This window comes from Somniosus microcephalus, chromosome 8 (assembly GCF_052327205.1).
Source record: "Somniosus microcephalus isolate GS21.2 chromosome 8, FLI_Smic_1.0, whole genome shotgun sequence".
Classification (NCBI taxonomy): domain Eukaryota; kingdom Metazoa; phylum Chordata; class Chondrichthyes; order Squaliformes; family Somniosidae; genus Somniosus; species Somniosus microcephalus.
The window spans coordinates 51730830-51748718 of NC_140994.1; the positions used below are offsets into that span (position 1 = coordinate 51730830).

Sequence of the window (17889 nt, forward strand, 5' to 3'; positions counted from 1 at the left end):
TGGCCACATTTACTTCACTTGGCACTGTACACCCTGGCTGCCACATGATGTGCCAGATTGGCACCACCCCACACCATCAACATAAAGCATCCCTACAATGCTCAAGCCATTCCTTTCACACTCGTCAGCATTGTGGGGGCTGCCATTATGTCTCACCATTCACTGCAACTCACTAAGCCACTTCCAAAAGTGCACACACATCAGTCCAAGAACACAGTGTTGAAAATAAAGATTTCAGTGTTTGACACCACATTAACAGAAACTTCACCTGAACATTGGCTAAAACACCCAAGTGCCAACCCTTGTATGTTGTTAGTTAGTATGATTGGATTAGGGTGAGTGTGAGGGGTGGCTAGTGAGATGAGGAAGTGATAATGTAGATCTAGAGCGATGGGTGGTAGTGCAAGGTAAGTTCGTGAGAGTAAGGATGTGCAGGAGTAGGATGGGGATGTGATGAGTGGCACAGTAGGATGAGGTTGAGTGTGGCTTTGCAGTAACGTTTCGTGATCTAATGAGATCATTGAACGTTTTGCGACACTGCAGCCTGGTCCTCCTGATGACGTCCCTGCTTGTACCCTCCTGTGCAATGTACAACCAGGCTGCATTGGTCTCCTGGGAAGGTCTCTTCCGCCCTTGGTAGGGAAGAGAACCTCCCTGTGTGCTGTGACTCCCTCCATAAGCATATGGAGGGAGTCATGGGAGAGCCTGGGTGCAGCAGTGCACCTCTGTGCAGTGCTCGTCAGTATTTGCAGCACCTCAATGCTGTAGAACACTGACCGCACAAATGTCAAAGTAAATTTGTGCATGGTCCCTTTAAGGAAACTGGCTGATAACGCATCATCAAATGACGTCATCAGACCTGCTTCCTTCAATTGGACCGGGTAACGGGCTTAACGAGCCCAATCAGGAGAAATTCATTCTACAGAATGAATGCTGGAGCAGAATGAGTGTCGGGACCTGCCACTGACTCGCCTGTCACTGACCTGCCAAGGTAGGGAAAATTGCGGCCTAACATACCATTTGCTTTCCTAATTGCTGTACCTGCATGTTATCTTTGTGATTCGTGTAAAAGCACACCCAGGTCCTCCTTAAATCAACATTTCCCAGTCCCTTTCCATTTAAAAAATATTCTGCTTTTCTATTATATGTAGAATTATGGTAGAGTATAAAACATTAAACCTGGTCCTTTTTTGTTGGATTTTGTTTCAAATTTTAAAAATATGTACACCTGGAATTTCTGCAGGGCTCTCCAACTTCCATCGTAACTTTGGCAGGAGATTGGTGGAAATGGCTGTTTCTGCCAATCTGCTACTGAAGTTATAGCATTAGATTGATAGAATGCCACAGAAATTCCAATCTATTGACTTCCTGCCGGTATAAGACGTGGGTCATTCTGGGTTGTGTGGTGATGCAGGAAGGGCAAGAGAGAGCTGAGGAACTGTTCTGCTTTACAAAGGTAAATTGATGTGGCCATTTGCATCCCACCTGCCTTCCAACTTTTAATGATTTAAAGTGGAGCTTTCCTTCAGTTTGACAACTTGTAGTTAAAATGGATCTCACAAATGTGGCTTTAGTGACTCAAAGTACTGTATGTGTATCTAAATGCTATGAGTGCACGTGCTGCATCTTGACTGTGGTTTATTTTACAGATATGTTTTACCTTTGGTGAAATTGTGTGTTTGCGTTGAGAGAATTTCACCAGTTAGAGTTAATCTTCTGAATGCTCAAGTATCATTTTATTTGTGGCTTTGAGTATAAACTAGGAGGTACTGTATGTGTTTGGAGTTTTAATGTGGTCACAATTCAGATTTCTAAATCCCACTGTTCCAGGTCATGAAACTCATCCTGTTTAATGTAGTTGTAAATTTGATACTGTATTGTGAATCCATGTGGTCTGACAACTGTTGGTATTTCATTTGATGCATTCAGGGATATTAACACTTGTCACTGAGAACATGGTAACTGGAAAATGAAAATGAAGCAATGACGAGCAAAATCTCCCTATTTTTAAAGAGTTAACCAATATCTGACATAAGCAAGAAAACTGCCAGTGCATGGTGATTTTCTTTTGTTTGTTATCATGGATATGCTTCCAACTGCCTTGTATGAGTAGATAAACTTCCACCTTTTTAAATGAATAAATAAATGCTGTGGTAGATTTATTGTGATGCAGCAGTCATGATCTCTAGCCACCATCTGCACTGTGAATCAAACAAAAGTTCTGCCTGAGTGGTAGGTGGGGCCCTTGCCACCAAATGAATGCTGTCTGAATATTTATGTGGAGCCCTGTCATCAGTGGGCATGTGCAAAAGGATTTTTTTGTTGTAAAGAAATGTGTTCAACCTCTCGTCTCATCTTACAATAACGGAGTGATTATTTGCACAAACAAATTTGATTTGTTCTGCACACTGTATGGGGGAGGAGCCTAAAGACCATCCTGCCCCCCCCCCCCCCCCACTGGAGCCGCTTATGCGCACCCATCGTTCCAACTGCGCATGCGCCCATATTTCCTGAAGGCCCAGCACAAACCTCGGACTGGCTGGAGGCCCAGCTCAAACCCGTTCACCAGCTGTAGGCCCAGCTTGTGGGGGTGGAGGGAGACTGTCAGGAACTTGTTGGGTGGGGGGGGAGAAGGTCAGGACTTCTCTTGGTTGGGGGAGGGGGGGAGAAGGTCCTAACCCGGGAGGGTTTGCCCTGTCTGTTCTCTGAAAGCAGTAGTGTTAGCACGGTGAGGTCTAGAGCCTGGCTGTCACAATGAATGGATCAAATTACACATTGTAAAGATCTTGAATACTGAGGCAGGCAGGATCTAATTACACATTCCAGACACATTGTTTGTTTGGTGTGTCTTGTCCTCCAAGGGGACCAATCAGAAGTTTAGTATTATAAATAGTTACAGCCTTGCAACAGAATATTGGATGATGGATCAATAATTCTGATCTTTTCTAATAGAATATCCCATTCCTTTTAGAAAAAAGATTGTGAAACAAGAGAGCGAATTGAAACTTAGAGGTAGCACCCCTCTCCAAACTTAAAGTATATTTTTTTAGTGGTAGAGGAAGCAATAGCTCTGCTCTGTATTAAAACCCAGAGAGGGGGGGAAAGGTCACTTTCTGTGAGTATGGGTAAGCTGCACCTCCATTAGCATGAAACTGGACCCCTCAACCTGTCACGTAGTAGACCATGTGTGATGTTGATTGCTTATTGGGCCCAAAATACTTTGAGATTAGTGGTAGAGTACACACCTAACAATTTGTTACCCAAGCTTTATAATGGTCCCTTTTAACTGGGACACTAATAACTATGGTAGAGTAAATCATCATGAAGGCAGGAATGATGTATGAGGAGAGATTGGGTCGATTGGGCTTGTACTCACTGGAGTTTAGAAGAATGAGAGGGGATCTCATTGAAACTTATAAAATACTTGCAGGACTAGACAGACTAGATGCAGGGAGGATGTTCCCGATGGTCAGGAAGTCCAGAACCAGGGGTCACAGTCTAAGGATAAGGGGTAGGCCATTTAGGACAGAAATGAGGAGGAATTTCTTCACCCAGAGAGTGGTGAAGCTGTGGAATTCTCTACCACAGAAGGCAGTAGAGGCCAATTCACTAAATATATTCAAGAAGGAGTTGGATATATTTCTTAAGGCTAAAGGGATCAAGGGGTATGGGGAGAAAGCAGGGACCGGGTACTGAACTTGGATGATCAGCCATGATCGCATTGAATGGCAGAGCAGGCTCGAGGGGCCGGATGGCCTACCCCTGCTATCTTCTATGTTTCTATATCTGAGACCAGGACAAGGATGCCAAATTTGAATCATCTCAAAATTAAAGGACAGATGGCTATCCTAATTAGATTTTTGTTTAAAAAAAATAAAAAAAATTTGGATTTTGGTAATTTATGATTAAGTATCCTTAATCCCATTTGACAGTTTTGGAATTTCTCATAAATGTACAGAAAAAATAAATGTCCAAGTTCATTTTTTAAAATTTAAATCGGATTTCTGCTATTGATGCTTTATTTTGTTTTGTAATACGTGGATTGGGCTGAGCTTAAGGTTACAGACTTGGGTGTGTATTTATATTCAGTTTTTATGACTGGTTACCTAGCTAATTGAAGTACCTTTGCGTGTTATGGAATGAATTCCTGCCATGTTTTGAATGCTATAGTAAGACGACATATTTTAATATGGGGGGGAAGCATCAATTCCATCAGTATGTCCATTAAAGACTGTTGGAATCCTTTTGTTTTTAACTGGTATTGCTTTAAGATGAATGTTACCGAATCATGTCTTTCAAAAGCAACCTGATGAAATGTGGTATTATCTTGTTTAGTTTTTTTGTGAATCCAGCTTTTTTAAGGCATAGTGTACGTGACTGCAGTATTTTCTGTTAAGCCTGAGTAGTGAGAATATGGATTCTGAAGCACAGATGGTCGGCTGTTCCTTCTACTTGCAAAATATTTAGGGGAGGGGGAGGGAGATTGAGTGCCATTTCCCTTATGAAAACATTACTCAACTGAAGACAGTATATTGTTAATGAGCTTAAATTCAAAGCCTAATCATTGCAGATTGAAAATTAAGGTGTCATAGTTGTTTCATCACCTGATTCCGTCCCCAGAGAAGTTAATATTCTGAATTGGAAAAATAGGTCAGATGCAGGGTGTAAGCAGTTTACTGGTGGGGGAGAGGGAGTTGTGATTCAAAAGAATGAGATTAAAAACATGTTTTTACTGCATTTTTTAAAAAGCTGCATTATTTACTTGTGCTTTCTGGCATTTCATTCTGCATTAAATTGCACCGTTTACTGGTTGTGTTCTGCAGTAGGATCTTGATAGTGAAGGACAATTAGCCTGAACACTATCTAGAACTAGTATTTAAGTAATTGTGCTTTTTTTTTGTTTATGAAAAGTAACGTCCAGTCTGCGTGTCCTCTGCACTGGATTATATTATGTTATTTGTAGTGGTGCCATCGGCATGCAATCAAAAAAAGAAAGTTAAATAATTGTGAATCATCTTCAATAGAATCCCAGACTGAGAGGGGGGTGGTGCGAGCAGTCAGGTTCATTTCTTCATCTGGTCTTTATTACCTGTTTTGTTGACAGTTGGCTCCAGTTGCAAATATGTAGTCCCTTTTCTCCACATGCATGATTTTTGACAAATGCTTGCACTTGCCTTATACTTCCTCCCCCCCACCCCCAATAATTTCTTCCATACGTCACCTTTGCCAATTTGGTCCAGAGCTTGACCTTTCACACTTTCTGTGCATGTGCACTCCCCTTATTTAAAAAGATTCATCAGTCACCCAGATGGGCTGGTTGTCTTTTTTTTATATTCTGACTGGGATCGTCAATACTTAAAAATAACTGACAAACTTGAACTAAAATGTATTTTTAATTTGAGCCAGCAAAATTCAGTCAGAAATGTTTGCATCTCTTGGAAAGTGGCTTATAGGGTGGGGCCTCCAACAGTACAGCCAGTTGCCGTCAATCAAATACTTCCAGAAATAACCTCAGAAAACATTACTTATCTGAGGTATGTGTGTATGTTTGTATGTATTTATAAAATATATATTAAAAACATACACACCTGGCTGCTTTCAGGATTTTCCACAAAACAAATGTGTTTTTCTCTCCCCCACTTCAGCTGGATCAACAAATCTTGTGTAAACAAGAATTTGTTTTTGAATTGAAATGTGAAGGATAGGACATCATGGCCTAGAAATTTGTTTGTGCCAGCCTGCCGGCGCAAACCAGGTTCGGCAAACTATCCCTGCGCCAGAGTGGTTAGGTCTGAGGCACATCTGATATTGGGCCTCAGAGCAGCACGCTGCAGGTGCCCGCTGTGCGTTGCTGGCAGCAGCCCTCAAGTAGGTCCTGGGAGAGGGAGGAAACAAGAGGGAGGGTTCAATTGGGGTGCGCCAATGGTTTTAGGCACTGGACACCAGCAGAAGCACTCAAACTCCTCCTAGCTCCATATTCGGGTAAGTTCTTTTATTTTAAAAAAATTTACTTTTTTTGGTGGCCTTTAGCGGTTCCTTAAATTTCTTGGATCTATGACTCTCTGTAGCTGTCTGTCATTTAACTGTCTCTGTTTGACTCACTTTGATGCTTTTAATGCCAGGATGGTCCAGCACTCAGTTAATTAATTATTTTAAAGTACAGTCACTGTTGTAATGTAGGGAACTGCAGCAGTCCGTTTGCACATAGCAAGGTCCACAAGCAGCAATAAGATCAACACCAATTAAACTGTTTTCAGTGAAGTTGGTTGAGGGATAAATGTTGAATAGGACACTGGGAGATATGCTGGATCTTAAGGTATAGGACATTATACGTTGATGTAGTTCAAAGTTAGAGTTGAAGCATCTTTGGTAAAACAGTGTAGCTCATATTGGAAGCTAACCATTTGGTATGTTTATTTTGTTTGAAACCACCAAAATTAAATTTCCAGTGTGTTTGAAGGAGATGTTTTCAGTGCTAAGTTTTTTAATATTCCATTACAGCGGATATAATTTCAACTGTTGAATTCAACTACTCTGGAGACCTACTAGCAACTGGAGACAAAGGTGGCAGAGTCGTTATATTTCAACGGGAACAGGAGGTTGGTAATGAATTTGCATTTGTTGGCACAGAAATTAGATCTTGGTAATTAAAGCCATAAATTCACAAGGATTGGTGAAGTAATTGGGAGTTTAATTTTGAGGTTAAACTGACTCTTAATTTCTACTAAATTTATTTTTCATTAATTGAATATTGTATCTTCATAAATATAAAGAATAATGGCATTGTGTTTTAAAAAGCTGTAATGCAATAATGGTCGTGTTACAGGCCATGCTTTACTGTTTCAAACACACTTATTGGATATGATCTTTTGTGTTTATATAAACTTCCATTTTGAATTGTGTTTTCTACTGCTGACATCACAGTTTGCTGGATTCATATGATATACTGCGCATATTAAGCAAGGGTGTTTCACCTTCTAAAAAATAAGCTATGGAGGCCAGTGAGGCTTCTGATATCTGCTACTGTTTTTGGTGGGATGGCGATGCAGAGAAAAATGGTAGTTTAGTTCAGTATTTGTAATGTGATATCTCACTTTATCTGTTTTGATAAAGCAGAATTTGTTATACAATGTGAATATTTTCCTTAACTATAGTGAATTTGACAATATTAGGTTTCTGTTTTGTTTTGCACTTGTACTTGACCTCATTAGAACACCTCAAATCTTATTACAGCTTGTAAAATGTACATCATTTGTTGTATGTCTGTGAATTGTTGGATTTCTAGGTTGACCTTTTTATGACTCACGCCATACTTTTTTTCTGATGAGGTGAATGCTGTGCTCAGCAACATCAAAAGTGACTTGAGAATGAAGGATTACTCAAACCCAATATACCATGATTTGGATGCAGTGTGAAAGTTCTTGTACTCTGCCCAAAAAAGAGTCTTGTTCCAATCTCTAACAATCCTCTCTATTGCACCAATGGGAATTCTCAACTGGCAGCATTCGCCATACTTTTGGCCCTGTTTTTTATATAGAGTTTTTGAGAAGATAAGTGTTTGGCATAAAATAGAAAATTGAGCTTCTTGGTAGCGATTAGAACACTTTTTTAGGAAAAACTGAAAATTCAATTAGGCCTAACAAATCTGACTCTTTAATGGGTTTGTCTTCCCATCATATCCTTCAAATCGTGGTCTCTCTTGAAACCTGTCGAATTACTCCATTGCGCAAGTCTAGTGGCTTTTGGGTCAGACAAAGTATTGCCTGCTTTCCATTCTTATTCCGAACTTCCTGATTTTCTATCTATTTCCCTGGTAATTGAGCATTTGGCCATAGTAAATAATTTGCCTGGATTGGTTTTGTCAGCTCCTTTCATTATCTTGAAAATCTGTCAATAGAAAACAATTTATTTAAATCAACTTTCATCTTTTCTCTCAATGTAAATTCCTAATACTGAAATCATCTTTAGCCGTTTATCTGTATATCTTCCCCAGGGCAATAATATCCTTCCTATGATTTAAATGACCTGAACTGTACATACAACTCCAGATGGTCTGATCAGCACCCTATACAAAAGCAATACAACCTCTTGATCTGTAATCTCTGTCCCTCAGCTTATGAAGCCTTTTTTGTCATTGTACTGCAGCCAAGCAATATTTATTCACAATTCCTGATCATAATGATGTATGACTGTGTATAATTTACCACATACTGCCTCTTTTTTGATTCCTTGTTCTCCTATGAATTAATACTTGTCTGCTTTCAATTTATTTGACCCAACTATATCAATCCTTTTGAATCAGGTTGCATTGTTTCTCATTATTGGCTCTGCCTCCCATTTCTGTATCATCTGCAAACTTGGAGATTTTGCTTGTTTAAACTTTGCATAAAAACAGCAAGGGGGCCTCAAGACTGACCTGGTGGTTCACTACTTGAAGCCTCAATGGGATTTGGAAGTTCCATGAGATCAGAGGAGATATGAGGCCAATAATATCAATTAATGAAGCACTAAAAGGAAAAGGTAGCAATTGGTTGGGTTTGAAACGGAGATGAAGAACTGAAGGGAGCAAGATTTTGATTGCTCTGTTGATGGTTCAGTGCAAGTGAAATGATTGTGTGCTATCTAAACGACTTGATTCATTTAGTATGAAATAAATAGAAGAATGGATACAGTTGGATAATGTGTAGAGGCCATTGATGTGGAGGAAGAATAGAGCTGGGGTGGTGGGGCGAGGGATAAATCGGGAAGAATCATCAACTGCAGCACAGATAGTGATTTGAGAGGAAACTAGAAAGCTATAAGCATAATTTTGGTGGAAGATTTTAAGCTTTATTAGCTATAATACGAAGTTTTCCTTGAACTTCCGATGAAGTGTTTTAACAATCCACTATGTTCTGTTGGAGCTAATTACATATTTAATCAAAAAACTTTTATCTTTTTATTGTATTCTACAGCATTAAAAATGGAAATTCTGAACTATTGAAAATAGTGTGTGTGTTCTACATAGGCCTTTGTAGATATATTGGACTTTGTATTTAGCTGGCTACAATATAAAGGTTAAAAAACTTGAGCAAATTCTATTTTCATAAAAACAAATTTTATGCTGTATTAAAGATGTACAGGTAGACTATCCTTTATCCGAACTTCCGAAAACCTCTAAAAACCGAAAGCTTTTTCGTTCAGCGTAAGTCGTGCGCACGACATGACCAGAGTGGCGCACGACTTACGCTGAGCAGGGCAGAGGGTCACAGAGTTCCCTCCTGGGTAGGAGATTGCAGGCCGAGCCAGGCAGTGTGAAGGAGGTACCGGGAGAGTGAACCCAACAATACAGCGGCCGGTCCGATATTCTTTTCTCCCCCGACCCGCCCGATATTCTTTTCACCCGAACCGCGGCCCGTCCGATTATTCTTTTCTCCCCCCGGACCCGGACACCCCCCCCCCGACCCCGACCTGAACCGCGGCTCGTCCGATATTCTTTTCTTCCCCAACCCCCCTCCCCACCCGACCTGATTTGCGGGCCAGCTTAGTAGAAGTCAGCCGATATCTGGCTTTCCAGAGAAGCAGGAAGGGGAATGAGACACGGAACAGTTGCAAGAGGTAGCCTGAACTTTTAAAATTTATATGAAATACAAATTTCCCAGTCTTATAATAATACCTTCTGAAATCCGAAAACCGAAACTCAGCTGGTCCCAAGGCTTTCGGATAAGGGATAGTGTACCTGTATTAATGTTGATAAAGCTAATTTAACATGTTATGTTGTAATATAACTTCGTTTGTTTTTGCAGAGTAAAAACAGACCTCATCACAGAGGCGAATACAATGTTTACAGTACCTTTCAGAGTCATGAACCAGAGTTTGATTATTTGAAAAGTCTAGAAATTGAGGAAAAAATTAATAAAATCCGGTGGTTACCCCAACAGAATGCTGCTCATTTCTTGCTGTCTACAAATGGTGAGGTTCAGATTTTCATATTCTATATGTAACTATTTTTGTGTTGCGATCAAATTTTAACATTGTCTTTTATACCACATTTTTCAGTGTCCAGATTTGATATTCTAGACCGCATGCTTGAGGACTGCTTGGTGAATTAGCTCCGTAGATCTCACAGGGCATTGGCAGAGATGGTATATTTAATGTATCTACTCAGTAGTTGGGCAAAATTACTGGCCTGGTGTGTCTAGGTAGCGTCTGGTGTGATACTAAGCCATAAAGACCAGGAAGTCTGATTAAGTTCCACACCTGTGATAAGTTAACTTAACCAAGGCAGCAGTCGGGGTGTTATAATTGTCCTCGGGAGCCCGAGGCTAGAGAGGATAAAACTCAGCAAGAGTTTCTGCTGTTGATTATTATCCAGTGACCTTGCCAGGGAAAATATGCGTGTGGATGTTGAGCTACAATATGATTGAGCTTGGCTATGATGCCTTGTATGGTTGAATCACCACCAGCAGTTACTGCCTATCAACATACTATAGGAATTAAATTACCTGCTGTCCAGGATATCTACCCCGAGAGGTGCCGGGGAAAGGCCCTGAGAATCATTAAAGACGCGAGTCACCCCAGCCACAACCTCTTTGCCCTGCTCCCGTCTGGTAAGAGATACCGAAGCATACGGTCTCGTACCAGCAGGCTTCGAAACAGCTTCTACCCCCAGGCCATAAGACTCGAACGTATAATTTATTATTATTTATTACTGTTGTTTTATTTATTACTGTATTTCTATTAGTATTTTATCATTGTTATGCCATATTTATTCCAATGTTGAGAGGACTCGTAAAAATCAACATTTCATTGTGCAGTACACACGTCTGCTGCATATATGACAAATAAAATTGAATTGAAATTGAAATGGATATTTGGGCAAGACGATGGAGGGTTGCTGACACCACTAGAACTATACCCTGGTATCTTCAGGAGATGAGGGAAGAAGATTTGGGATGGAGGGAGCAAAAATAATTTGTCTTGATGTGTATATTGATGAATGTAAGAAGAAATGTCATCCCTGAATAATTTTGTCAAGTCTGCTAAAATATTATGGGTATGGTAGCATAGTGGTTATGTTACTGGACTAGTAATCCAGAGGCCGGGACTAATAATCCGGAGACGTGAGTTCAAATCCCACCATGGCAGCTGGGGAATTTAAATTCCGTTAATTAAATAAATCTGGAATTAAAAAATAAAGCTGTTCTCAGTAATGGTGACCATGAAACTAGCGGATTGTCGTAAAAACCCACCTGGTTCACTAATGTCCTTTAGGGAAGGAAATCTGCCGCCCTTACCTGTGGTTGACTCTTAACTGCCCCTCTGAAATGGCCTAGCAAGCCACTCGGTTGTAACAAACCGCTACAACAAAGTCAGCACTGGGAGTACCTTCACCACAAGGACTGCAGTGATTCAATAAGGTGGCTCACCACCATCTTCTCGAGGGCAGTTAGGGATGGGCAATAAATGGCAGCCTTGCCAGCGACGCCCACATCCCGTGAATGAATAAATTTTCTTAGTTTGTCCTGAATAAATTGCAGTTCAATTATTTTTTGAGGTGACTGGGGCTCATCAGGATTCTTTTTTCTTCAATATTTCTGCAAAATATTAATTTTGACAAGTGATTTGAATAAGATAGTGACCGTATGAGAGTTGAATTAACTTGCATCTTTGAAATGAAAGAAAGAAATTAAATTTATATAGTGCCTTTCATGACCTCAGAACGACCAAGTGCTTTACAGCGAATGAAGTACTTTTGAAGTGTAGTCACTTGTAATGCAGGGAAACGCGGCAGCTAAATTGCATACAACAAGGCCACACAAACAGCACTGGGAGAAATTGCTAGGTAATCAGTTTTTGATGGTGGTGTTTGAGGGTTAAATATTAGCCAGGACACGGAGCAATCCCCTGCACTTCGAATAGTGCCGCAGAATCTTTTACGTCCATCTGAGAGGGCAGACTTGATTGCTATGTTTAAATTACCTCACTGGTGATTGCTGATACTTTTGTCTCGTTCAAAATCATTTTGTTTGTCTAATGTAAATTCAACTCCCTTACTGCTGGATTTAAGTAGTCTCTATTTCATAATGTTCTATGTATTTTAAATGAAAACATTCATTATAGCATTTAAGATGTTGATCATAATTCTTTTCAACTTATTGACCTTTTTTAACAGAGTATTAATGGGGAGACCCTTATAATATTTCAAGGTTTATGACCCTCATTGTGTTTTTTAAACTCCTTTTGTACTTATCAAGGTGAAGAAAATTAGTGCTGGGGAATGGAACTCTTCCCATTTGAGGCACCCAATGTCCACATCCAGTCCACTCGGGTCAGGTGCAGAATAAAGCACCCTGTACTCTGCCGAAACAAGGTGCCTTAACCCAAACTCCTACTGCACCAGTATGGCACTTCCCATTTCCTATGCCAGCCATCCTGTGGCCTCTGAGATTGCCAATTGGTACTGATTTAGGGATAGTTTTGTGCTATAGGCCCATGCCATTGTTAACTGAATTGATACTGCCCAAATTAATTTCACCTAGGACCCTTGTAGCTAGCACACAGAGGAGACTTTCTTCCAGAATGCGCATCCCTTTCCAAAGAAAAATATTGAATTAATGTATATTGTAATGTAATGGCAAACAATGATGTAGAACAGCAATGAGAAACATTTAAAATGGTGTTCAACAAAGTCCAGGAAAAAAATATTCTGCTAAAAGATAAGAACAAGCTAAACACTCATGAGACGCCATGGATGAATAAAGCCATAAGGGAAAAATTGAGGATAAGGAAAGAGGCATACATTAGGTACATGGACAGCAGGGGAGAGCATGGTGAGGGAGAATATGAAGAGATTAGGAGAGAAGTTTAAAAAAAATAATTAAAAAAAAACAATTAGGAAGGCAAAGAGGAACTATGAAATTAAGTTATCAAGGAGCATAAAACAAAATAGTAAAATATTTTACAGGCACATAAATTTTTTTAAAAAAAGGAAGGTCGGAATGGAAATAGGGCCACTTAGGTGATGGACAGGATAATATCACAAGCGGCGATAGAGAGATGGCAGAAATATTAAATAATTACTTTGCTTCGGTATTTACCAAGGGAGATAGAACAGGTGGACATGACATCAGATGATGAGATAACTGCATTTTAAATAAAAAGAGGAAATATATTAAATAAACTAAGAGGATAAAACCCCTGTCTGGACGGATTGCATCCATGCATTTTAAAAGAATCTAGGGAAGAGGTAGCAGCGGCATTACCACACATTTAATAATTTGTTAGATAAAGTTGTAGTGTCAGAGGACTGGCGAATAGCTGACACAATACCTATATTTAAGAAGGGAGATGGAACATGTCCAGGGAACTATAGACCAGTCAGCTTAACATCGGCGGTAGGAAAAATAATGGAATCCCTACTAAAGGAGAAAATAGAAGAACATCTAGAAACCAAAAATATAACGATGAATAGTCAGGATGGAGTTCAAAAGGGAAAGTCTTGCTTGACCAAGCTCAATTAATTTTTTGAAGAGGTAACAGAGTAGACATGGATAATGCAGTAGATGTAATTTATCTAGATTTTGAAAAGGCCTTCGATAAGGTACCACATAATAGACTAATGAATAAGGTCATAGAATGTGGAGTCAGGGGACAAGTAGCAGAATGGATAGCTAGCTGGCTTCAAGACCGAAAGCAGAGAGATGGGGTAAAGGGTAGCTATTCAGAGTGCCAGGAGGTGGGAAGTGGTGTTCCACAAGGATCAGTGCTGGGACCACTGTTGTTCACAATTTATGTTAACGATTTAGACTTTGGAATCAAAAACACAATTTCTAAATTTGCGGATGACTTCAAATTGAAGGGGTAGTCAATACTGAGGAGGACTGCAACAAATTACAGGAAGACATTAATAAACTTGCAGAATGGGCATAAAATTTGTAAATGAATTTCAACACCGATAAATGTGAGGTATTACATTTTGGTAGGAAGAGTAAGGAGGTCACATATTACTTGGAGGGTGCGAGTCTGTGTGGGGGAGAGGAGCAAAGGGATCTCGGAGTACAAATACACAAATCACTAAAAGTAGCGACACAAGTCAACAAAGCCATAAAAAAGCAAACCAAGCACTGGGGTTTATTTCTAGAGGGATAGAATTGAAAAGTAGTGAAGTTACGCTAAACTTGTATCGAACCTTGGTTAGACCACACTTGGAGTACAGCGTACAATTCTGGTCGCCATATTATAAAAAGGATATCGAGGCACTGGAGAGGGTGCAGAGAAAATTTACAAAGATGATGCCAGAAATACGAGGGTATACCTATCGGGAAAGGATGAACAGGCTGGGTCTCTTTTTTCTCTCGGAAGGCTGAGGGGTGACCTAATAGAGGTCTTTAAAATTATGAAAGGTTTTGATAGAGTGGCTAGAGAGAGTGATTCCACTTGTGGGGAAGAGCATAACTAGAGGCCATCAATATAAGACGGTCACCAAGAAATCAAATAGGGAATTCAGAAGAAACTTCTTTACCCAGAGAGTGGTGAGAATATGGAACTCATTACCACAGGGAGTGGTTGAAGCAAATAGTATAGATACATTTAAGGGGTTTAGATAAGCATATGAGGGAGAAGGGAATAAAGGGTAATGCTGATAGATTTAGATGAGGAAAGACGGGAGGCGGCTCGAGTGGAGCATAAACGCCGGCATGGACTGGTTGTGCTGAATGGCCTGTTTGTGCTGTATATCCTCTGTATATCCTATGTAAATGTTATTGATTGAGGTTTTATCTGTCTTGTTTGATATTCTCATTAATCTTGAGAATCTCACATTAAACCATGTCACCAAGAAATCCTCAAACCACTCAATTATAGATACTCTTGGGATAAATAATTTCAAAGAATAATACATTGTGTGTTTTACCTTGTGATTTACAGATAAAACTATTAAATTGTGGAAGATCAGTGAAAGGGACAAACGAGCAGAAGGCTATAATTTGAAGGAAGAGGATGGAAGATTTAGGGATCCTGTCAGAATAACCACACTACGGGTATGAGACACTGATATGGTTGGTTTGAGATGTGGTCATCTCTTATTTGTTTGGGTATTGTCATTTGTGATAATATTCTTGACGTGTGCTTGTATATTGACTATTCATAGTGGTCCAGAGAGAAGCTCCAGATTGTAAGCGGTTTCTTTAAAATAGAGTATAATTGCTTCTTAGACCCTTTTCATGCACACACATACATAATGGATTAGATTTGTATTCATCAAAATTGAATTGATTCAGTTTGAATTGTTAAAATTTATATTAAATTGATTTGCTGGTGTATTTTGTTTGAGTTATATCAAGGTTGTACTCCTCTTTACAACAGGATCTAAATGATCAGATCAAATGCATATATCATTCCCATGTCCCATAAACCTGCTCAGACAAATTATCTACATTTCTGTCTATGATCAGTATTGAAAATAGTATTTTAATTGGTTGAATACTATGTTCAAACTGTCCAAAAGAGGATGTTCTTGCTTAATGCACCAGTAAGTGATGAGGTGTTCTCTAATAAATCCTGAGTTTAATTGAAATGCAACATTTTCACCATTGTTGCACAGCAACCAACACACAGGAAAGTCATTAAAGTCAGATTTCAATTTGGAATAGATTCATAGGTTTAGTTGGTAGCAAAGGCCTACACTAGATGATACTTCTGGGAATGTTGTACAATCATAGCAGTCCTCCCTCCCTCTCTGGGGGAAAAAAAAATCTCATTAAATTTTAATTTGCAGGGTGATCAATTTCCAGGTTTTTTTATTTGGAAGTAAATCTAGGCAGTTAATGTGAACAACTTGACTTGGACTGGTTTTCCAAAGTATGCAGCCGACTTGTGTGATATCAGTTCAAGACAATAAGTTTACATGTACCCAAGGCATCATGATATTGCCTGGAATGCTACAATGGACTACTAATTGGGACATGCACTATGGATTTAACCCAAGTATTTCAGTGTTACAAACTTTATTTTGTATCTTACTGGCTCTACTTATAAGCCCAGTTATCACAAAGGAGGTTTGTTTTATTTGGTTGCGACACAAAAATCTGCTGATTTATACTTTTTGAATTTAGATAATATGGATTAGACATGAATTACAAAATCATAGATAGCAAGCTGAAAATAATTGTCTTGGAATAAAACCTAGATGAGGCAAAAAGCATTATATCAAATTTTGGATTTTAACTATATAGGCTTTTTTATTGTATCCTAGAAAAGGGCCCCTGAGTTTAGTAGAAAACATAACCTGAGGAACGCAGTGTAGTACTAGGCAAGAAACTGGTAACTTTTTGGGTGCTTTGCAAATTCTAACTTCTAAAATTCAAAGTGGCTGAGTAGAAATATTTAATTGTTTAAAGATTTTTTTTTTTTCTTTTACTCAATAGGTGCCAGTATTGAAACCTATGGACTTGATGGTAGAAGCAAGCCCCCGAAGAATATTTGCAAATGCGCACACATATCACATTAACTCCATTTCAGTAAATAGTGACTATGAAACCTACCTTTCAGCAGATGATCTTAGAATTAACCTATGGCATTTAGAAATCACAGATAGAAGTTTTAGTATCCTTTTTTACGATATTCCTGTTGCAGTATATTGTGATGTCTGATTCTGTGTTAATCTGTATTTATCAAATATTCCATTATCCAGACCAGCATTTCAAGTTTTTGAGAGAAAATCTAGCATTGTGTTTGTAATCTGTGTTCTGTGCATTTACCATCTCGCATGTTGGATCCAAGATTCAATGCTATTTGTGGGGATTAGTAAATAGCGATGCACCTCAACATTTTTTTCTCTCAAATCTAAATTTCCTTTAACTAGTGTTCCCTCTCCTTCCTAAATTCTTAATTCTTGTTTTATTAATATTGTTGCCTTTGAAGTTGAGATTTAGTCAATTGTGTCTGCTGTTTCTTGTATTGATACCCTATTTGAATGAGGTATGTACATTATACTCGACGTGATTTTTGTTCTAGATGTTATCTGGTTGCATGAGAATCATTTTCTTTCATCCCTAATTTATTTTGAGTCTGACCAGTAAATCGGGTATGGTGGTGTGATTTATGCTACTGGACTAGTAATTCAGAGGTCGAGACTAATAATCTAGAGAACGTGAGTTCAAATCCCACTATGGCAGTTTCAGAATTTGAATTCAGTTTAAAAAATCTGGGATAAAAAGCTGGCATCAGTTAAAGTGGCCAGGAAGCTGTCAGATTGTCATAAAAACCCAATTGGTTCCCTAATGTCCTTTTTAGAGAAATAAACCTGCTGTCCTTACCCAGCCTGGAATCTGTGGGCTGAATTTTCCCTGCGAAGGCAGGACTAGAGGCGGGAGAGCTGGTTAGCGGCTTCCGGTCCCACTCCCGTCTGCAGCCGCTCTCTGAAAAAGATTTTCCGCAGATTGGCCTTGTTAAGCCCGTCCTGCAGGGTTCCTGGCCAATTAACAGGGAGCAGGTCTGTTGACGTCATTTGATGACGCGTCCTCAGCTGGTTTCCTTAAAGGGACCACGACCACATTGATTTTGACAGTTGTGCTGTCAGTATTCTGCAGCATTGAGGTGCTGCAAACACTGACAAGCGGTGCACATCTGCACCCAGGCTCACACATGACTCCCTCCATATGCTAATGGAGGGAGTCACAGCACGCAGGGAGATTCTCTTCCCTTCCCATGGGCAGAAGAGACCTCCCTAGGAGATCAACGCAGTCTGGTTGCCCATTGCACAGGCAGGGATGTCGTCCGGAGTCCCTGGCTGCAGTGGCACCAACCTTTCAATGATCTCAGTAGATCACGAAACATTACTGCAAAGCCACACTCAAACTCACCCCGCTGTGCCACTCATCACATCCCCATCACTCTGCCTTCCCTACC

General features: G+C 39.7%; 1 protein-coding gene across 6 annotated transcripts in view; it reads left to right on the forward strand.

Moving 5' to 3' along the window:
* Positions 1-17889, forward strand: part of ppp2r2d (protein phosphatase 2, regulatory subunit B, delta) — an 84739-nt gene that overhangs the window by 37445 nt on the left and 29405 nt on the right. For 5 of the 6 annotated variants that reach the window (XM_085994701.1, XM_085994704.1, XM_085994702.1 and 2 more), the window contains 4 exons: positions 6502-6599; positions 9786-9951; positions 14908-15020; positions 16407-16584. In XM_085994701.1, coding sequence (XP_085850827.1) covers positions 6502-6599; positions 9786-9951; positions 14908-15020; positions 16407-16584 — 555 coding nt within the window. Of the gene's footprint in view, positions 1-6501; positions 6600-9785; positions 9952-14907; positions 15039-16406; positions 16585-17889 lie in introns of those variants that run through there. The other variant, XM_085994706.1, reaches the window with a different exon arrangement.